Raw genomic sequence first — 25,000 nt, 5'->3', positions numbered from 1 at the left:
GTGTAAATATATCATTTCACTTGGTTTCAGGTATAAATGATTTAATCAAATACCTTCTCGATTAAACTCTTCCATTTACTAGTGCAACATCTTGTCTCAAGTTATTCCGTTCCCTTGCTATTTAATAATCTACATTTAAACATAAAAATAAACGAATTGTTTTTATCTTCATGATGTATATATATGTTATGCCTTTCAAAAGGGGACAGACGTCAATACTATGATGTGAAGTGGTGGGATTTGAAAAAGATTTGGAAGTACTGTGTCTGAAAATATGTAACATCAAGCTTTTGTATTTGCTAACATCTTTTTTTCCTTTGTACTTACACAACCTTGGCATACAGAAAAGGTCCAGTCAGACTCATTTCTGCCTTCGGTACACTTGTATTGGTTACTGCTAACAACTTTAATAAAGGAAAAGTCTAGTGACTTTAGTACACATGTATTGATTACTTCTATAAAGTTGAACGTAAAGGAAAAGTCCAGTCAGACCTATTTCTGCCTATAGTACTTGTGTATACCTTACTACTATCAACTTAAATAGCAGCTCAGTAACTTAACTCAATTATGAAATCCTGTAAACATGCATTATTACTCTATGGTTTCCTCCATTTGCAGTATTTTCTACAAGGGTTTGTGGGTAAACTTTGCCGGAGATGACATCACAGTTACCACAATCTTTGTCAACACTATCTTTATGAACTGAGGTTATATTTAGCCACTCTTTAACCTGTTTACCTACGTCATCAGTGTCCACGACTTACATCTCAACAAGAGATGGCCAACAAATATAGCAATTAGGGCATAAATTCGTTCAGCATAAAATTCAATTTACTGAGTAATCTGACGTTGAGTGATTTGTAATGTTAAGTGTGGCTACTGACCTTTCCTTTTTTCATCAGTACCATCTCAACTAATCAAATTAGGTACTCCCTTTTCCTTCCATTTGACTAATTCTACCATTTGAAAGGAACACGGTCTAGTAGTTCATACTTAGAGTCTGTTATTTTATATTTCTTTAGAAAGGTTACTTATTGTTCTGCCTATGAAAGTGTGTATAATTCAATTGTTGAGTATACACTAACACGAGAGAGAGAGAGAGAGAGAGAGAGAGAGAGAGAGAGAGAGAGAGAGAGAGAGAGAGAGAGAGAGAGGGGGGGGGGCAGACAGACAGACAGACAGACAGACAGACAGACAGACAGACAGACGGACAGACGGACGGACGGACGGACGGGCGGGCGGGCAGGCAGGCAGGCAGGCAGGCAGACAGACAGATATGACTCGAATAAGAACCTGCAGATTATGATTTCTTTTTTTACAATAATGCATTAATTTGCAAGAGTTGATTTTGATAGTCTGTACATATAAATGAGAGGGTATTTCTGAAAGTATAGTCTATAGTAGACATCGTAAATATTGAACTAGACTGGGAGGGATTCATAGAAAACTACTATCGCTAGACCGTAGCTGTGTCATGGACCGGAGGGTTTTAACTGTTTGGTAACTGTACTTCATTGGGCTTCCGATTAGCTTACGGCGTATATACGGCAATGTTTCATACAGCGTTCTTCATAGGACCTCGGGGAAAATCGACTTCTCACAGGTAAAAATGCAATTTGCAATTTGTAAGATACCATGATGGATGATTCTCGTTCGCTTCTTTAAAATCTGTTCAAGCCTTGCTCTTTTTTTTCTGAATATATGCTGTAGGTAATTTCATCATCCACAAATGACAACCAATTCTCCAAATAATTATACTTGTAATAACAATCATTCAAATTTCACCGTCAGTGTCATAACTTAATTTTTCAATCTGTTCTTTCCGGGACAGTTTGTCGCCGGAAGAAACCAAGTTGATGATGTTGATTACTCATGATTATTTTGCAAAGCTAAACTCCCACTGTTACTTGTTGGTGGATGTAATTGATGCCGACATTAATTTGCATGTTTTCTGAATAGAACTTTATTTCTAGTTTAAGAATAGTAATGTGATTGATCGGTGACAAGTCTAGAGACGATTATACTGCGATCGGATCATTCATCACTAAACGTCTGCTAGCCTAGAATCAGCCATGTGGGAAATTTGGTTCTCGCCTTTCCTCCACCACGCCTGGCATTTTCGCTAGTCATCTACAGGTGATTCAATACTGTTAAGATATATTACGACTAAGTCATTGTCTCCGAGAGAGGAATTTTAAAACAACGTTGATTTCCAACTAGTGTATCTTTAAGAACGGCGCGATAATGACTAAACACATTTAAACAATGACATAATATTCAAACATGAGGAAACAAGGGTAGTTATAAGCTTTGTATCGCTCTGTAGACATGTTTACAGGTTTATGTACATGGGGTGAATGGGTTACTAATGGCAACAGTAAGCTGAATATCCCACTGTTATCAGGTCAGACATTAGCTTCATGAACTTTGGGCAATTTCCGCTAGTATACAGGGTTTTTGTAAGATAAACATTTCTGACATTTTCAAACACGGTTAGTTTCATAATTTTATGACCTATTTCCAGCAATGAGTACTACTATCTGAACCAATAAAATGGTCATTGAGAAACGCACCAATGTGAGTGGAAATTTCAAATTTTGAAACTGTTTAGAATGGTTTCACAAAGTTCAATATACTGTCGCATCTTCCTACATCCTAGAGCATACAGATCAGAGGGAATTGTAGTGGGATATTCGGCTTATTGTATACTTTGGTAACAGTGGCATGAATTTAAGAAGAATGCACTTTTTGCAAATTGTACTGATTTGGCACCCTATGTCTATGTTGAAATAAGTCGTTTTTCTAAAATCCTAGAATACTAATGAAAATCATTATTTTACAACACTATCATTTATACCATGACGTCATTGATTACGTCAGAATTTCTACTAAAGAATCATTATAGCATAGTCAGAAAAATTAGGATTTTAGATAACTATCAACTTCAATCATTACAGTCTTAATTACGTTAACATTTCCTCTAAGGTAATCATTGTAATAACATGATACAGAGACAGACAAATTATGACTTTCGCTAGAATATATATTCACTGTGTCTTCAGTTATGTCGTGTAATTTCGTTACAGTTGCAAGAACAGAACATGTGTTCTGCGAGAATACTCTGGTCGTATGCAGGATCCTGTTAAAAAAAAACAAGTTATCAAATGAAGACGATATATTTGATCATTGTAAGTATATTTATTTCGATACACAATTTACATGTTACTAGGAGTATAAAATCGCATTACAATACCAAACACATTTGGTAAGAGGATTAAAATGATGTTTCCTTATATGTATTAAAGTGGATAATCATGCATTTCATTCTAGTAGGAATTACACCAATTTCAGTAAAAGCTTCCAAGCAATAAAGAGCATTTGGGCGTTTAATTTGACATAGTTTGGTCAGTCGTCTTTGTTGTGTTTTATTGTGATTAATACCCAAGTATTGCTTTTGACGTTTTTAAAAGTAATTTGCATTATCAGTCTTATTTTTTTGAAAGTGAAAAATGCATTCTAAATGATATACTACTATGTTATTTTTCTGCTCATTTATTTCGCGTTCTGACTTCCAATGATATATCTTTGAGTCTGCTTATACACTTAAAACTAGAGTGGTCATCAAATAAACATGTGTGATTGAATTGCTGTTTGTGTTTTGACAAACATGATGTCTTGTTTCGAGGTTACTATACCCTGTCCTATGCTCCAACCACATTGTTGAAGTTAGCTTATTCACATAGTGACCAGGGTCATTTTGAGCAACCCTTTCTAATAAATCGCTTATAATTTTACATCTAACCACAATCAGTTCGATCTGGTCACTTGTACTCATTCTAATCCTTTATATCTGTATTTCATATGTTTAAAATGGGAGAAACCTGAAAGTGAGGCTCATGACATTAAGTACCTGCGCGTTGACCTATCAATGTGCATTGCGCATTTTAGAGGTCACGGCCCACGTCGTCAAACGTTGAATAAAACATACAGGATATTGATTTTACGACTGAGCAACTATGTATTTTACGCCGTCTAAACATTGTTACATATTCCACAGATACAAATTTACTCTAGTTTTACGCTAACCTCATGTCTGATCCGCATTATCAAGGTCATGGTCATGGTTTATCTTCATCGATTTTCTAATTATTTTGGTTGTAAACATGGAAGACATGAAATTATCCTGGGATGAGTGAGACTCTCCATAGATAGGTCATAAAACAGTCAAATAACATTAACCTTGATCTCAGGTTCGAGATCACCATTTCATTTGATGAATGTTATTTTTCAACAGAATTCTGTGGACATTATCACCAAGGGAGCTTTTTGCCAGGCATGAGCAAAATACTGATATGGTTATTAGAACTATGTCTATTGAGCTGCTCCTATGTAATGTTCGATTTTTATTCAGAATGATTTCGGGTTTACTGAATAGTGTTGTTAGTTTGCCACTTTTCCTTAAAACTTAAAGTAGGACAAACCCCATGATCAACAACAACAGTGATAGTAACTATGGCAACAGTTATACCGACGGCAACATCAACATCAAAATAGATATGATGTAAATATTGACAACAAAACTATAAAAATATTGACAACACCGCCGCCCCAACAGCAACAACAATAATAAGAACAACAACAATAACAATAATATCAATAATAACAACAACAACAACAACAACAACACATGCAAATTATGATATCAGTTTCTGCATATATATTTTTCAATTAGCATACTGAAATTAATTTGAACAATTAAGTAGCCTTTAGTTCGTTAGTTACTTGACACAGTAATTGAGAAATTTCATAGTGTAGACAGTAGCTACTAGTGTAGTCTTTATCTCAACGGAATTTTTCCTCTTAGAGGTATGTATTATTCTACTTACTACTAACTGTAAGGCACCTATGTAACTAATCATTTTCATATTGTCAATGTTTACATGAATGCATGTACCCCTCTTTATTCATATTTTATGCTCCAGGCCTTAAAAATGACAAATGTCTATACACTCAAATGCAATAACCAACTATAAACGGAATACTCGTGAATGAATATGCATAGGCAAAATTGCCTATTTAATTTATAACAATAGACGCAGACAAAGACACACAGAGTTGTCAAATATATTATAGTTGACGGTGTCAGTGCTTGGAAACATTGATGGATATATTGGAACCTGACAGTCCAGGGTAAGGAATTTATAATCTGAAAGCAAAGATTTAATTTCACGGAGTATAGGCAAAATAATAGGGTGTGATCCACTCTCGTAAATAAAGAAAGTTGGCTAAATAAGTACACCCCCGCAATTTACGGTACAATGATTATTTCTAACTGACGATTTAAGTTTAGAATTAAATTTCAATTGTGGTATGGTATGGTAAAGGGGGCTGAAGAATAACTAATTCTTATAAAAATTGTGATTTAAATCGCTATTTGTTATTTGTAGAATAAGTTATTCAGAACTGAATGACAATTAAAAAAATATGATATAAATAGCGTAGTGGACATGGGAATTCTATTGTGGGAAGGTTAATCTACATATCTATTCAGTAAACGTACCTGCTAACGCAGCTTACATACATGCATGCATGCATACATACATACATACATACATACATACATACATACATACATACATACATACATACATACATACATACATACAGGCATGTAGTAAGGCAGGCAGGTTGGCTGGCTGGCTGGCTGGTTGGTTGGCTGGCTGACTGACTGACTGACTGGCTGGCTGGCTGGCAGGCAGGCTAGGCTGGCAGGCAGGCGCGCTAGTGCACACACACACACATGTACACGCACACACACATACATACATACATACATACATACATACATACATACATACTGCATGAGATATTTTGTTTCGAAGTCTTTCTGAAAGTTAGCCTATAGTGATGATATGACAATGATGATTTATAGAATATTGAATATGACGTTATCATTTTAATTATTAATAACGCGTGTGTACGTGATCATACAAAGACTGTCAGCACAGATATGACTAAGTATAAGATGAATTATTAGCAAACATGTTGACATGTTGTGTCATAAAAATGACACAAAGCAATGACATTAAGATTTATGATCTCTTTGTGTGTCTTTTTAGGATGACACAAATAATCAATCGATCGGTTAATTACTCAAATATTATATTGATATGCACATAACAAATAGTTGTGTTAGCGATATAAACAGATGATCAAGTAAACATAAAAATGGACAGACATTAATTCCAATAACATGTCGAAATTCAAGTAGCCTGAATATAAAAAAAAGCCGTGAATTCGACGACATTGCAAGGAGCCTGCCTAACAAAAATATCTCTTGCTGGTGGTCGGTGAATTACAGGTTTTGGATAAGCTATAAAGACAATCCTGCTGGGGATTATGATATATCAATCTGTAAAGATTTGCTTTTCATGATTACCATTCATGTTAAATTGGCATCTGCCAATGTTTGATCTTTGCAAAAATCAACGAAGGTACATTTAGAGTGCAAAAAATCAACGAAGGTACATTTAGAGTGCTATACTCATGCTATCGATCATACATGACAACATAAAGCATCTTTCTCGTAGCATATCACAATACAAAACTTTACTCTATACGTGAATGGTGTTATTTGCGATGACGAACACAGAAAGTTGTCTAGAGTCTTTCGTGTTCATCTAGAAAGTTGGCTGGATGTGGCATTCTTACAAGGAAATTTGAAAGGTGTCAACATTTCTTGGTCGGTGACAAGGACCCTGTGGAAATGAAGTTAATCCTAATCTTATTACTTTCCCGTCTGATGTCTTTTGTAGAGTGTCGTGTATATGTCTGCGTATCAGAGAGCCTCTATTTGATTTTCATTGTCCTTGCCACGACCCTGTCTACATTGTTCACACTACCCATGCCTCTCTTTTCCGCTCTCACATTCCCCCACCCTAACCACCTATGGATGTATATATCTAAGCCTTACATGTACTGTTTGTCTGTTTGTCTACTTGTCTAAAACACTCACATACACAGATGAATAAATAAATAATTACATACATACATACATACATACATACATACATACATACATACATACATACATACATACATATTCAAAATGTTGTCAGTTTCAGATCGGACGTACGCAAAATAACAGGGTAAGCAAATTGCCAAAGTTCAACTCATCAGCTACATCCGCTTTTAAAAAGGTCTAAGTGACAGAAATTGAATTCGAATTTAGCTACAGCTAATGTCGTTTATTTTTACGATTCGCGAGGGTAGTGAATGAATAAAACCCTTTAAAATAACAAAACGTGTTTTAAAATCAATCAACGGGCAAAGTTTAAAGTACCTGACTTGTATTACAAGAATTAACGATAAAAAATAACAAAGTAGTATTTCAATTGTTATAAATTAGAACCTGTTTTCACATAAATTCCACTTCACATTTATAATTGAAAATATACAGTAATAAAGTTAACAACTCATGACGATGCATAAAATCGTTCGTAACGAGAAATCAAAACATTGAAATCCAGACAATTCATGGATTGATTTTTTTTAAAGTACCGGCATTACTACGGTAAATGCCACCCGAGAGAGAGAGAGAGAGAGAGAGAGAGAGAGAGAGAGAGAGAGAGAGAGAGAGAGAGAGAGAGAGAGAGAGAGAGAGAGAGAGAGAGAGAGAGAGAGAGAGAGAGAGAGAGAGAGAGAGAGAGAGGATTTGTGTACCCGAATATGAACTGAGCCTCGACCGAATTTAAGTCTCCGAATGTAAATTTAAGTTTCTTGTCTATTCGTGTATTCTTATTTGCCACCACTTCAATGTTCCCCTTTGCTGTTTTGTTAATATTGTTCTCTAAGAAGACTTTATCACATATGAAACCAGTTTGTCTTGTTTATACATTTGTTCGCTAAAAACACGTAAAATGTAATCATACATTTATTGTACACAGATGCTGCTTGCTGTCAGCTAGACAGGGTCAGCTATGTTGGGTTATCAATTCAACATGTCTACATCGCCCTCGTGTTAGCATTAATTCAATTATAGCGGTCGATTTAACTTCACATTCAGCCCCAATCAGATATAGTATGGCATGTCTTCCTGTCTTAGATAATCTTAAAAGTAAGGCCTGTTTAACAGGAATAGACACAAATTGTAATGCTGAAAAGGTTTCCCCATTTTCGTTGGATTCCCTGGTGAGTGTAAATTGAAAGTATCAAAGTGTAGTTAAGACAAGACAGCATTGCACATCATTCTAGAAACGTGCTTAGTAAGAAAAACGAAATGTCTTCCGTCGGTGAATTAATTGAAATATTAGAAAAGCTAACCATAGGCTGGGAGTGATAAAGCTTGGTTCGTAACGGTCTGTTTGACAACACATTAAGGCTTCTTGATTAATCACACGAATGGTGATTCAATCATCCGCAGACAGATCAAGAAATTTCCCCTGTGAACGTTCTCCTAAAGACGGGCTATAAACTGATATCTACGTACATTCGTGGTATTTCTAGTGATGAAAATTTGAATTGTCTATAGGTATACTTTGCTATTGCTCAATAGTAACGTGTAGCAAATAAAATATGAAGCGTTCCCGGGTTTTTAGAGCGATTGAATAATAATGACAAAACGGGTTATATTGAATATTGAAGTAACAAAATTCGATTGTTGAATCATCTCATGTGTTAAGAACATAAATTAAGGTGCAATATACAAGTACAGAATCACGGGTGAATGAACAAAACAGCTGTGAACAGTTTGGGCAAAACTTCGAGACGAACGTCAAAAGCAGAAAATATTCAGCTAGAGATAGAGTCACAATTTGCTTTGAACATTCTAAATATAATAGCCAACGTTTCTCTCCTATATATATTAACGGCAGCTAAACAAAATGTGTTGATAACTTGATACATATATGGCCTATAGTACATACTAGTTTGTTCGTATAAAGTGTTGTATTGCAAATCAAGAATGCATTCAGCATTACATGAAACTGGTTCAAATGTATTTTCAATAACATTTGAATAAAATTAGTCATATTAATTCTCCCTTGGAAAAAGGTTGGGACTACTATATCTGTAAATAAAATAAGTTGTTATGCTATACTTGGCAGATTGGTTTGCTCCTTTATCTATGTTGACTTTTTCTTAAGTTGTGTACTCTCAAAACAACTTTGACTGATTTGGTTAATACAAATACTAAACACTTCGAAAATGTCAATAGCCCATTTGTAGTGCCAACAGCAGGCCCTTAGCAAATACCACTTAATGAATCAAGAACTTAGCACAGTGTGTGGCAAGCAAATTTTATACCAATAATATTGTGTCGTCAAAATTTCATTACTGAGTGATTAATGTTATTATCATTTTTGATTGCATCTATTATATATTCAATTTCATTTTCAAATATCGTCTGATCCATTATGAATGTAACAGTAGAAAACTGAGAATAATAAAACAGTCGCCTAAATAATGCATTCGGTGAAATGAGACTGGCTTATAATTCATTAATTTTAATTAAATATTCGAGCGTGACTAATTAATTACTTACTTGTGTGACGTTCAATTCTCGAATGCCGGTCATATATATATATATATATATTGATAAAACCCCGTGTCCACTTGATTGTTTAGTGGAAAATTTAATGAATATGAATGATCAATGAATTCTATCAATCTCTCTAAAGGCTTTATTAAAATGAGTTTTAAGAACACTGTGTCGGGAAAATATTAAATATTGATTATGTATAATGTCTGTGAAATTTAGCAGCCATCTGGATAAAATGAAATTATTGCATGAGTCATATAAAAATATATGGACATTGACACCTTTATATTCAACATCCCGTTTGATCACATTCAATTTATAAAAACTTTCAAGTTTCATTATGAATACTTCAAGCTGAATTGAAATATTAGAAGGCAGCTTTAATTGAAAATAGGATTTTTTCATTATTTTAGAAGAACAGCTGTGTTCAATCGTTTTACAAGCAAACTGTTTTAACATTTCAATTTAAGAAAAACTGGGCCAACACTTTGATAATTTATAATAGAATGTTATAGATGAGTTTCATTAAAAGAAATTTGAAAGATATTAAAACAGTAAGACTGGTGTAGTTACATACACACAACCTAATAATCTTCAAAGTGTATGTGTCAGTGTAATGTATTTGGTAAGACATGTCTATACTTTGATCGATCTGTTACTTTCAGAACGTGTCAAATTGCCATATCAAAGCTGCTAAAGCTTCAGTAACAGTGACTGTTTTCCTTTCTAATTAGTTTTTGTTAGCTCTATCAAAACACACAGTGTCTTTACAGGAAACATTCAATCATTCTACATCGGTAAATGTCTACTAGATAATGGTAATGTGTACCCTAGTTATATACTGTGTATAAATAAACAGTCCGGACCATTTAATTTGTCAACAAATTATGAAATATTGACATGGTGTTATTACATTGCCTATTATACATGCATCCCCATTGGAGTACATCAGTGCATATTTTGTCGACACTAACGTAGAGACAATATACCAATTACAGCTATCGGAAGTCCAATATTAGCAAAGTGAATTATCAGTATAAAGACAACATTTATAATAAATCTTTGAAGACATGTTGCTGTTATTTATAACATTCCTTGCAGAAAATTAACAAAAGGAATTGATTAATTTAGCATTCCAACCTTTACAATATGTGAACCTAATCATAATTGTAATAATACTTAATTTAAGTATGTCAACGACATAAATCCATTTATTAGTATGGATGAGATGCTAATTAACATTTTATACATCGAACATATAAGAACAAATAGCGATGATTTACAGTGTAAAAGTAAAATCCCAACATTCAAAGAACAAAACACAGTAGAAATACTTTGTTTTTATATAATGACGTCATCTGATTCTTAGTATTTCGAATGACGTCATCTGATACTTTGTATTTACAATGACGTCATCTAATACGTTGTCTTTAGAATGTAGTCATATACGTTGTATTTACAATGACGTCATTTGAAGCTTTGTATTCAGGATGACGTCATTTGATAATTTGTAGTTAGAATGATGTCATTTGAAGCTTTGTATTTCGAATGACGTCATCTGATAGTTTGTATTTAGAACGACGTCATACGATACATTGCATTTTAGAATGACGTCATCTGATACTTAGTATTCAGAGTAATGTCATCTGATATCAATTTAAGTCAGGTCGTCTTAAATTTCAGTTTATTTATTTTCTTACTCTAGAAAAAGTTCCATTTTTTTAGTCTTTATGTCCTGGTAATGGTTACCTTGTTATTGAAGCATAGCGATTAACTATTCAAATGCAATGACTGACAATGTTTATTTTTAATCTTTGACATCATGAATACTTTCTTAAAAGCGGAATATTTATATATATATATATATATATATATATATATATATATATATATATATATATATATATATATATATATATATATATATATATATATATATATATATAGGAAGTCATTGGTAAGATTTATCCGTAGCACAGTGCTCGATGCAGAGCGGAGTATATGTTGAGGGTAGAAGAAAATCAAGTCGGGTTTTTCGTCTCTACAAGCCTGGTTCGAGAGTAAATCATTCGTATATATATATATATACCTAACCCCACATAGTCTTGTAGAAACACCACTTAACTCAACAAGGTTTTACAGAAAACAAGTACAATGCCACCCCAGTCTTATATCATATGACACTTAAATTCCAGGTTCCTCTTTGCAAAATTATCAAGGTACAATTTATACTTACCGGTATTTTCCTTGAGCCAACTCCCTGTAAGTGCAAACAGTGAGACACAAATCAATATAACGTACTCTGTGTGAGTTAGTAAACAAAATTGACTTTTCACACTTCAAAGGCACCGAGTAATTAAGCACAATTACTGTGTACTTGTTGAACACGGTTATTTGATTTGCAAGCTTTCTCCTTTTATCTGAAATGTTTTATCGGCACACCATCTAACGAAAGGAGTTAAATTGACGTCTATGTCCAGTCGTCAAATCGTGTTACTACTCACAATGGTTAGTGAAGATTGGTACTTTAGAGTCAAGGGAGGAAATGTGTTTTAACCGATAGATTGACTCTCTGGTTTTATCTAGCCTTTATTCTTTTCTGAGAGTGTGCGTCGATTAGTAATTAGTGATGATATTGAAACTGGTTTAGTATGTGTATGTCTGTTTTGAAACTGGTTTAGTGTTTGTATGTGTCTATGTCTGTGTGTCTGTGTGTGTGTGTCTGTGTATATGTGCGGCTTAGTGATTGAATGTGTGATAGACATTGACGGACAGACGGACGGACGGACGGACGGACAGGCGAAATGACATACAGGTTGGCTGACGGATGGATGGATGGATGGATGGATGGATGGACGGACGGACGGACGGACGGACAACTGTAACATTAATAGAAGATTAGCGACAAGTCGACTGTCGTTCACATAAAGAAGTCGAAATATCATCACCTAGACAGAACCATAGACAGGAAAAGGGCGGCAAACGTTTGTATGACTCTACTCAATATCTGCTAAGCAATTCAATCAACTACACACATAATGTTAAGAGTACTCTGGTACTAGTGTCTAGTTGTAGATCTTAAAGATAGTAAAACATTATATTACACACACTGAAAGTCTTAGAGTAAGGCAATTGTAAGTAAATACTATTGGCGACTTTTAAAAAGTACACGTACACTTTACTCAACAGTACCTAGGGTTTCAAAATTGGAAGGGCAAATATTAACATTGTCAAATACACCTGCGAATACGGAAATGGCTCGCAATCTGATACTTTTTTCAATTAAGTACGTAAGTCCTTAGCAAATTATGCTATGAAATAATCTTTAATATAATCTATTGTATGTCAAATAACTTATGCATAATTTCCACGTAAACGCAAAAGGGACTCCTCTTGTAAAGGAAATATTTCCACCAAGTGATCACTCTATAGCCTACGACACATTTCTGCAGAAAAAGTCATACGTGATTTTAATAATGAAACTTTTGTGTGAAATTTAAGCAGAGACATAAAAAAGCACACGGAATGAATAATTCAATTAGCTGTTACTACACTGACATTTATTGAAAGGATTTTAAACACTAACATAAATTTACTACACACATTATGACACGATATTTGACGTGACTCCAGAAGACAAGCAATCTCCTAGTTTAGTTAACATTTCTGGTACCATTGTGTAAACTAATTTCAACGGGTTTGAAATATTTGGAGTCTGTGTTTGAATTTCTAAACCACACATTTCTTAATATTCTATCGTCTGCCACCTTAACTCATCGTCTGCTAACTTATTGCGTCATCTGCTAACTTATCACCTTTAAGATAACGCCACATTAATCAGGATAGCGTTTGGCAACCAAAAAATGTATTATATACAAACAATACGCGAACGAAGTGATAAATAATGAGTCACAAATTTGCTACTGTTTTCCGTCCTTCCGAAAGTGTATACAGATTACAGTGCACGTACGGAAATGATAATTCGTCAATTGAGAAAGCATGGATAAAAAAAGCCAGGCTATTAAATGTTAAATACATGTATTTCTACCCCATCAATCTGTTGGTTTACCAACCCATGCACGTAAAGCAACTCACTAGCCTGGTGCCATTACAAACGTTAATAATTTATAGTAAAAAGAAATGATCGAAACTGCGAGGGTGGTTTATTCTGTCTCTGTGTCAACTGAAGCTGTGCTAGGAACACAATTTCTCACGACTTGTGTAAGTCTTTTCAGACTTATATACAAGGATCAATATACGGTCCGATTATTAATCCATCCGTGATAATTGCAGCGTTGGAACCATACAATTATACACGGTATATTGTAAAATCAACCGGTATTTATTGATGTTTTTCATATGAATTGACGTACATGGTTAATAAATACTCCGCTCGGTGTGTTTAACAGTACCATTAAACATTAGGTATGACATGATAAGTTTTTTATCTTTCCACTCTTGGAATGTGTTCCAAATCTCTTCTGCTCGGGTACACACATTGATCAATTTAAAACCGCAACCTGTTTGTCATGGTTGTACTATCAGAATATATTTAGAATCATCTGAAATATTTGCACTGAAGTAATTACCACTGTTAGGTGCATACTGCATGAAAAGAGATCCTATTGTTCAAACAAATACTGTTACTGCCTCATCGACCCATAAAACGTATAATGATACTTCTTGGAACGGTGTCTCTTTGATGTGCAAAGTAGTTCTAAAATGAATATTAGTTAGTTGAATTTATTTTCTAGGATCTTCAAAAAGATAGCTGATCTATACAATAATCACGCTTCTTTTAAAAAGGTATCTTCAGTGCCTGTAGTATTGGCATCTACAGTGATATTTATGTTGACTCTATGCCAAATAAAGACATAGAGAATGGTAACTGATCAACATCGTACTTCAACGTTAATAACGTGATGATAACCGTATAGAAGAGAAGTAAAAAGTGTAACCTACCAGAAAATTGCTGTTTGCCTCCGAACACAAAAGTGCAAAAGCAAGAATGACGGAGATAGCTACAATTGTCGTCCTCATTATTAGGTCTGTAAGAGTCAGAGAATCACGTAGTTGAGAGTTCCTGGTGTTAACAAGACTGTCTTTAAAGAACACACTTTGAAACACTATGCCGAATGGGTTTACATACTTCACAATTTATACACCTTGTCGTCAAATTATACTCTATTCAACTTTATGCAGAGCTTGTCTCCTATTGGACAGCTGCTGTACCCACGCATGCGTTCACAGACTACACGACACGTTGTCAGCAAATTCAATTAATTATTCATGACGTACATAAATCGTAAGTATTTACATAATTAAGTATTCGTGGTTTGTTCCTTAGACAAATACAATTTATTTTTATTTTAATTATTGATTATCACAAGGCTGATTTATTTCAGTCTGTTTTTCACTTTACCGTAGCTGACAAGAATGTAATCGGACATATTAAGAATTCCATATCGCCAACTCATTTGGCAGTGCATATTCATAACTTGAATGAAATGAGTGGGTGAAATATCAATCACCATTTCCAAGATCTACTTGTGCAATTTCAGTAAATGCTACAAATGTTTTCACGTTTTAGCAGTGCTCATATTCGACGTATGTGTGCTTTTCATTAGTTAGAGCATCGCTTTTCCCCGACGTGTTCCACCTTTACCGTATAGAATCACCGATAAACCTGATACCGTGTAAGATCACTGTTAGAGCGACACACGTGACATGATACGCGACGAAAACTAGTCCACGTTAACCCTTCACTAGGAGAGGAAAATTGGCACTCTAATTTGATGAAAAAAAACAAAATATAGGTGATTATCAGTAAGTTTTGTCTGCAATTTGTTACGAACTGTATGATAAATGTCTTCTATCTAAAACAAAAGTATATAAAGATCAAAATTTGAAAAAAATATAAATATGTTCAAATAAATATTTTGGCGGGAGTTTTTTCTCCTCTTGACGTAAGATAAATCAACAGTAAAACATTAACAATAATCATGAATCTTGTCTCAATAATCATCATTTACATATTTCATTAGATATAACGGCTTCTTTTTGCATACAAATTCTAACTTTATTGATTATCTCCCTATTAAAATCTAATCTATATATTATCTATCTATTAAAGTCTAACTTTATCGATTATCGATTGGAAGTCAGTTGCACTTCCTGAATCAAAAAATAATGTTATTATTTTGAACTGAACTAAGAACAATTTTTTTGCTAATTTAGAGAGTGGAAAACGATCGGAGAAGTCCAAAAAATTTAAAGATAAGAACTTTACGTTTGTCGAACATTTTCACCTCAAGCCTTGGAGAGTGAACAAGATGTGTCGATGCTTTACTTAAAATGTTTTATTTGATTTCATTTATCTATTTTAATTTTCGACTTGACAACGCAACGGTGTATCAAACAAGGATGAAGGGAAAAATAATCTAACTGTCTAAGTACGTATGAAGTCAATATTTGAACGCACAGTGTTAGTAGAACTTATATCCCATGGTATTTAGATGATCAATTAGTCATTATTTATGAATAACGTCATGTGAAATGTATGCAAATTATAGTTGGCATTATAATTAAATATACTGAGACTTGTTAACTAATACTAATAGTCACACATTGATGACAGGTAACATTAATTAATTTATATCTACGTCATTAAGAGCAGGTTCAGTTCACGACTGTAAATTCTATTAACAATGTTTGAACGATACTTTTAACCAAACGAGGCTGGTTTCAACGGAGACCGTTTGAATATAAAAGCTTTCTTTGCAGAATTTATTGATTTGTCTATTGATTTGTTTAAATTACTAGAAAGGAACTTGGAAGTTTACAATGGGCAAAAATAGTAACAACCGCCATTACGTACAATAATGACATAAAATGGTTTCTAATATTACCTCGTGGAACTTTGACCTTTAAACAGCGGCCAGCATAAAACCATAGCAAAGATTATTACTAAATTCAATTATTTGCATTCCATCTTAAAATAGATACTGTACGTTATCCGTCTCTACTAGAATTTAACTCCCTCTACCCACGACACATATGTACTCAGCCATACTACCTGTGTGAATGCTGTCCGCAAAATTTCTTAATTTGTATTCTTGTCACGTTCTGCCCACTTGAAAGTCGGTTGTAATCAGATTTATATGTATATAATTTGAATCAAACAGACAGTGAATAATTCATTATCATTCTATCATTTATCGGCCAAGTTATTAAAACAAACACATTTTTCAAGGACAAATTTGACTTTTGAAAAATTTAGTAGCAATGTTTATATATTTCTGCAACATTTTCTAAAACGATAAATCTAACTGCAGACAGTAGATATTTGATAATGATCGATTTCTAGAAGCTATAAGTTAAATATCGATGTAAATATTCAAAATTACTCATAATTTGCTCTTTTATACTTCTTTGGTCGTTTACCTTAGATACCGTTAGTAATTTCATATATGACTAATTATTATTTCAAACAGATGAGCAGTAGAGAGACATACATACATACATACATACATACATACATACATACATACATACATACACACACACACACAGACAGACATACATACATACATACATACATACATACACACATACACACACACACACACACACATACATACATACATACATACATACATACATACATACATACATACATACATACATACATACATACATACATACATACATACATACATACAGACAGACAGACAGACAGACAGACACATACATACATACATACATACATACATAAATACATACATACATACATACATACATACATACATACACACATACATGCATACATGCATGCATGCATGCATGCATGCATGCATGCATACATACATACATACACACACATACATACATACATACATACATACATACATACATACATACATACGTACATACATACATACATACATACATACATACAGACACACACACACACACAGACATACATACATACATACATACATACATACATACATACATACATGCATGCATGCATGCATACATACATACATACATACATACATACATACATACATACATACATACATACATACATAGATGCATACATATACATACATACATACATACATACATACATACATACATACATACATACATACATCATTTTCAAGAGATGTCCAACTATCTAAAATAACGCTTGGTTAATCATACTGAACTAAGTGTGATAAAATCGATAGTACTTTTAACCATGGTGCTATAAATCATCTTAACAATGACACTGACTCCTTATCTAATAGTTACACTACCCCTTTAATATCTGTCATAATTGGAGATGAATCTCCTGAGAGAGAAAGTAATCAACAATGAACATGACCTATACTGGTGTCTATTAAATAAGTTAGCACTGTGTCAGGACAAGCTAATAACATGGTAGATAGAGCTACGAAGTTATCATTTATTAACGTGGTCATTTATCAACCTTGTCAAATATATCAAATATTCCTATACATACTTCATCTCTTTAGTACCGAGCACGATAACTCCAGAATCATTTATCAGTTGTTGTACCTCTCATATGGGGGTTGTACATACTTTTTTACACACAAATTATCGACGTTTCATGATTAGACAATGTCTTAGTTTGCAAGTTGTAATTTCATTTATCTTGGTACATCATAAATCAAACATAACAAAGCACTGTGTACTTTAAAACTTGTTGGTGTAACTGTTAGTTTTCTAGAGAAATTTGCATAATTATTGATTTTCGAAAATTAGGCTATATCTTATGAATGCAAACTTTAAATTTCACACAATTTGGTACATACTTAAACCATAACAAAGCACACGTGTGTGATGAAGTTTCTCATGTAGCTTTTAATTGCTATGCTTAATTTGTATAAATAATATATTTTGATAATTAGGCCATATCTTTAATAGAATGAATCCTTTGCATGTGTGCAGGTCTAATTTTATATATTTTTCATATGATTAATGTTTATGTCTCTGCTCAAAATTATCCTATTCTTTATTCTAATGAAATGCTAGCTGTACAATGTAATTTATTTTCTCTCTGATTCTGTCAACAGAGGGAGCCGTGTGCATTCGACGCATTGGCAATTTCCTTACCGCCTACTATAGACTCCACAAAATTATCACATTGTCCATAGGAATTCAGTATATTCATTCTAAATACGTTTCACATTTGTTAATTAAGTATAGAATCATTACTAGACATATTTCACTGCTTTTGGTTTTAACTTTCCTAAAATGTAACCGACCATATTATCTATCAGTGCAGCATTAATCAAACATTTCCAATTTTAAAACACTGAGCTCTTCACCTGTTCTCCTTCAGTTATTGACCAGTTTGATAGAGAACATCTCCGCCAAACTTATGAGATAACATGTTTACTATAACTTTTTGGCATGTCTCAATTTAAATTTTTGACAGTAATCCAGCGGTATATTGGGACAAATCTAGAAGTGTTCTATCTATGAAGGCGATACAAATCAGGTTTGTGCTAGGGAGTCTAACCCCATTCCTATCCCTAACCTAACTCCCTAGCTTGAATGCAAATGGTGTGTCTATACTGTCGGCCTATTGTTCTGAGGAATACACTTTTTTACATCGAAAATGTGTATCTAGGTATAAATATGTAAATTAATGTAAATTATACCTGGATATAGTTAATGAATACAATACATTATATCCAGGCGTGAAATAATATTGTAATCTAAAGTTAAATCAATGAATAATTAATTAATTAATTACAAAGTGTAATATAATGTAATATAGGTTCATTACACTGATATTATTTTAAAAAGCCAACTCTGACAATGTCGATACTATTTTAACAAGTTTATGATACTTTCCATTTGTAAAATAATAATTTCCATTAGAGTATACATAAAAGTAATATCCTGTGCGGAGGTGACCGTACTTTGAATTGTGTAAATCGAAAGTAATAGATTGGCTTTAGTGAAGTATGGTACTTAGGCATAACGAAGATTGACACCTTATCATATAGATAACATATATACCAAATGGCACATTTGCTTTTAGTATATATGGGACACGTAATGTAACTAAAAGTACTTGCATCGTTCGTCTATACCACATCTATACATCCTTCAATATATCTCATCTCCCTATCGATTCAGTTATCTGTTTTTGTACACACAATAGTGATATAATGAATCGTATTATATATTTTAATACTCCTGCCCATACTATACTGAAAGCTCTGTGAAATTATCGTCCCTAGACAGCCTTTTCACTTCCATACCTAGTGAATTAGGTCACATTCTTTGCATAGTAACTTCTGTCTTACCATATCACCATTGATACTGACTGATGGGATGACTGGGCTACCATGGTCGTTCATGTCTAACCAAAACAATGTTGCGAGACTTGAACGCGGCAAATTGTATATTAGGAGCCAGCCATTATAGCTCGAGCGATCATCATGACTCCAGTAATATATACATCCATGCATCGATTGTTACATGCATTCATTCATTCATTCATTCATTCATTCATTCATTCATTCATTCATTCATTCATCCATCCATCCATTCATTCATTCGTTCGTTTGTTCGTTTGTTTGTTTGTTTTATTCGTTCATCATTAATGCATGCATTCATTCATTCATTCATTCATTCATTCATTCATTCATTCATTCATTCATTCATTCATTCATTCATTCATGTATCCATTCATTCGTTTGCTTGTTTGTTTATCATTCATCCATTCATTCTCCCATTTTTTCATGCACTAATTAAACAAATTTATTGTTTGATACGCCGCCTCTCTGTCGAACGTAAAATTGGCTATTTCCAACACCTAACGATTAAATTAAAATTTTGAAAGTTGCAAGTAAAATATGACTTGTCAGTTATCATCAGACTTACACCTTTAATTAGTCAGACAGAATAGAGGATATAAGTTTTTGTCCGTTTCCTCTATACTCAGACCTTTCACAAAGGCCTCAAAATGACTAACTTGTGATACTGCAATAAATTATACAATAAAAGTCCTGTCAATAGTCAAATAGCCTCAAGTCTAACCAGAATTATGTATCGACATCATTCTGAATGACAAAATAATGAGAGTGAATAAAACATCATAGACTCTTTGTGGATAATAAGTTCATTATCTGGTACAAATTGAATCATTTCCTGCAAGGGTTTCTGTATAATTAAATAACGGCAATTGCTCTGCCATGTGTGACTGCCATGTTAGTTTTTGACAGTCACCATAATTATATTGATGATAATGACATCGCCGCTATGTTGACACATTACACTACAGGTGTATATTTTTAATGAGTAAATACAGTTTAGCACGGGGTAGTCATGGGAACAACAGATGATCACAGATGGTGCAGCAGAAGTATTGTTGCAGCTAGCTGATGATGATTTAGTCGTATAATATCATTATACAATGATGGACTTTAAGAATGGACAAAGTTTGACAAATATTGATGATGATATTGATTTCAGTACACGTAGTTTAAAATAAGCACCAGTTGAAGATAAGATGTCAATGCGTCCAAATCCTATTACTTGACCAGCGGAACTATTGTAATCTCCAATTAAATGTACAATGTGTCTAGTTATGTTTCGTCCTCCATCGTCGTCAAATATTGCTAGATTTTTATTACTATTCAGAATACCACCTCAGGGAACCTCAACAAATATCCGTTTTGAAAGCAAAGACAGTAGACGGTTTCAAATTTGCCGTCGCCACCATTGATATCACCAATCTCATCGATCGATCATCTGAATACTGGTGAGACCTGCAAGTATTCCCATGTATACTGATGTATCATATGCGGGGTGGGTTTTACAAAGTATAGGGTGTAGAAGTAGAAATCCAAAGTAATCAACTTCTTTGTAACTAAGTATCTAACATAATCTAATTACCATCTTGATAGTATTTCTATCATGGTTGTACTCTTCACGGTCCTCATTTAAAACGAGTGCTCGAATATAAAGCATCATTTGGGGCACTTCTGAATAGTGTAAAGACAAACTCTGATTAATTTTCCCCTTGATGATATTTGCACTTTTCAACTGTCAGAAGATGTTACTATAAGACAATTTGTTATTTAAGGTAAGACAGACGTCTACAGTTTCTCAATAAGCAAATTTCTAAGGGTTGTATCTTTAGTAATGTTTGCTTTGTAATAAGGATCTCTTTCAAATTTGCAGAGAATCTGCAATTGACATAATGTATATTATACCATGCACAAGCCAAGATCTTGTCTTCGAACAGAAAATATGGATTATATATCCTGTCCCTTCTACATCACGACAACCGTGTCTACATCCCTGGTTCTGTGGTGCTTGTTCAAAATCGCTATTATTTCCTCCATTTTTTATAAATCAAGTTTGAGGAGGTAAAATTATATTATTCACCAATATTTTCATCACTGAGCTGGAAAATACTTGTGACCAAAGGGTTTTGTCACGAATCATCTAGCGACACCTAGTTACAAGACCCCTTAGGCCACTCGTATTTTCCTTGGTTGAACGACGTCAAATATTGGGGAATAACGTCTAAAAATGCTTTAACGTAAATTGAAAATATTCCTTCGGACCTTAAACAGAACATGGTATTTTAGATTGGAAATGGTTTAAAGTAAGTAGTATACATAGGCAAATTACTGTATTCCAAATACCAGGTCCGAAATGTGTTTGGTAGAAGGGTGGGTGCACGTGCGCTCTGAAGATGTTTGGTAGAAGAGGGGATGTATGAGCACCCTGAAGATGTCAAAATATAAACACACTATACAAGGGTTTCAAAATTAAGAGTCCAAGGTCGATAGTATATATCTCTAGCTGAAAATAGGTAACATAAATCCCTGCAGCTTGATAATGAACGAGTGAGCCATATGTGCCCCACCAGCTTTGAAAATGTCCAAATGGGAAACTACGCAGTCCAAAACTATAGGTTAAAAGATGCAACAAAGAGGCAACAATCTACATGCGTTGGAAAGTGGGCAAACAGTGGTGATAATGAAACGAACCAATGAAAGAAATCCCACCCCTCTGGTGTTAAAGTTCCCCATATCAGCAAAATAACAATTCTGTTGTTTTAAAATGAAATACCAGAGAAGCAGGGGTCGTGTAAAAGAATGTAAACAACGCTGTCGATATTGGTAATTTACTGACCTAATTACAGGCTAAAACTTAGACACATATACCGAGTGGACTGATAGGTCAACGACTAAGAAACGCCTTATCATTCATCGTTGACATTTACTGCTATTGTTCCCATGGGGTATAGTTAAAAGTGATAGCGTTATCGAAACAGAGTCTTGGCTTTTAATACGTGATGTAATATATACTTAGTGACGTAAATAACTACAGGTCAGTTGCCGTTTTCCCTGAGACCATCTCAAGACAATATAATTATAAAGGGCTAATGTACTCAAGGTTCCGGAAATAATTGCATTAACAGGTACGTGGGAGGTGATAACGGGTAAAGACGATGATTTTATCTATATTCGCTTACTCAAAATCACTGTACGTTGTGTTTTTCTACGAGGTCAAGGCGAAAGTCTGAACTTTGCTTTTGTCTTTGTTGTCATCTAACTACTACCAAACGAGAGGGGCTATAGCATTTGAATTAGGCAGCACGATGGCTTGTACGTCTGGAACAGTTTTTTTAAATTACAAATTACATAAGGCCAAATAAAAAAATGGTGTGTTTCCGACTCCGATTACTCAACAAACCTTACAGTGCGTATGTGCTTTGTTATAGTTAAAGTATGTACCAGATTATATTAAATTTGAAGTGTTGGTTCTTACAGTATAGCATACTTATTAAAAGTCATCACTTATGCATATGACTAAATAATGTTCATTGGATGTTTACCAAACTCTAAGCAGTTCTTGTCATTACTATATGCATAGATAAGATGTCTAGAAAGTTTCATTAGATGCAGTAGTTTTTGAGATATTGTGTCCACAGACAGACACACACAAACACACATCATTGTCAATTTATACCTAACCATGAACCTCGTTGACATACATAAAATATTGTTGATTAATAGTTATTATTAGCGATAGGTATATTAGATACACACACACAGTGAATATCTAATGGGCACTAACATATACAGATATCGAGGCAATTCAAACTGAAATGTCGACGGATTCAAAACCAATTTTTCGCTTAATATATTAACCTATCACTACACTACCTACGAACACGAACGAGCTCTGGACGCAGACTATTATTACCCCTGGTATGACTATATAGTGGCACAACGACCCCCCTATACTTCCTCAATTCTCTGGGAAGCATACAATCTTATCAACAATTCCAGCTAATTTATCTTTGGTTGCTTGATGAACAAAATATCCAAGTTGTAGCCCGTGCAGGCTTAACAATATTTAAAATAATATTGTGATAGTGTAGCTGTGATACCTTAAAAAATTAAAAGTCTACCCTTCGAATATAATTGTTAAAATAGTAAAGATACTTTTTAAAAGTCTATTGTTCGAATGTTAATGTTAGAAATGGTAAAACATACTTTTTAAAAGTATATTGTTTGAATATAAATGTTAATAGTAAACGTAGTTTTTAAAGATGGTGTTTGGTTTCAAGCAATACAGATACGTGATGTTCATGAGATTGGTTATTCACACCCATCCTATACCTGTATTTAGCAACCATGAATTTATCATGTTTACATCTATTATTTCATTCATTTATTCTTATAACTATCTAGTCATCCATCCATGGAAGTATAACCCACACTTCCATGATCCATCCGTCATTGTATCTAGCCCACCAATCCTTTATTGGACTATTCTACATCCAACTACTGATTACACTACATATTATCTATACACATTATCAATCATTGGTTCACACTGTGACTCCGAACTGATCACTTCTACCCACGATTAATAATAATAAAGTGTATCTATAATACGCCTGTCCATCGGAGAGCTCCAGGCGCTAACCATTATTACCCCTGGCATGGATCTATAGCGGCACAACGGTCCATAATACTTACTGACTTCACTGAGGAACATACAATCCATTGCAGCCTCTGCTACTGCATAATATTAAAGCATTCATGTGAAAACCTCTATCCTACAAGGTACCCAGTTATTACATCGTAGGTATTTACCTGTGACATCATAAATGTGTTTACCTGTGACATCATACAAATGTGTTTACCTGTGACATCATACAAATGTGTTTACCTGTGACATCATACAAATGTGTTTACATGTGACAACATAAATGTGTTTACCTGTGACATCATAATGTGTTTACCTGTGACATCATACAAATGTGTTTACCTGTGACATCATACAAATGTGTTTACATGTGACATCATAAATGTGTTTACCTGTGACATCATAATGTGTTTACCTGTGACATCATACAAATGTATTTACCTGTGACATCATAAATGTGTTTACCTGTGACATCATAAT

The 25,000-nt window shown here is 33.9% G+C and overlaps 1 protein-coding gene across 2 annotated transcripts in view; it reads right to left on the bottom strand.

Moving 5' to 3' along the window:
- LOC144440276 (uncharacterized) overlaps positions 1 to 14,661 on the bottom strand; it is a 28,775-nt gene extending 14,114 nt beyond the window's left edge. For both annotated transcript variants that reach the window (XM_078129623.1, XM_078129624.1), the window contains exons 1-2: positions 14,501 to 14,661; positions 11,775 to 11,798 (exon numbers count right to left, since the gene is read on the bottom strand). In XM_078129623.1, the coding sequence (XP_077985749.1) occupies positions 11,775 to 11,798; positions 14,501 to 14,578 (102 nt within the window). In that variant the 5' untranslated portion in view covers positions 14,579 to 14,661. The remainder of the gene's footprint in view (positions 1 to 11,774; positions 11,799 to 14,500) is intronic.
- Positions 14,662 to 25,000: the final 10,339 nt, after the last annotated feature.

This window comes from Glandiceps talaboti, chromosome 9, assembly GCF_964340395.1.
Source record: "Glandiceps talaboti chromosome 9, keGlaTala1.1, whole genome shotgun sequence".
NCBI classification, from domain to species: domain Eukaryota; kingdom Metazoa; phylum Hemichordata; class Enteropneusta; family Spengelidae; genus Glandiceps; species Glandiceps talaboti.
This window is presented reverse-complemented; position numbering and strand designations above follow the sequence as displayed.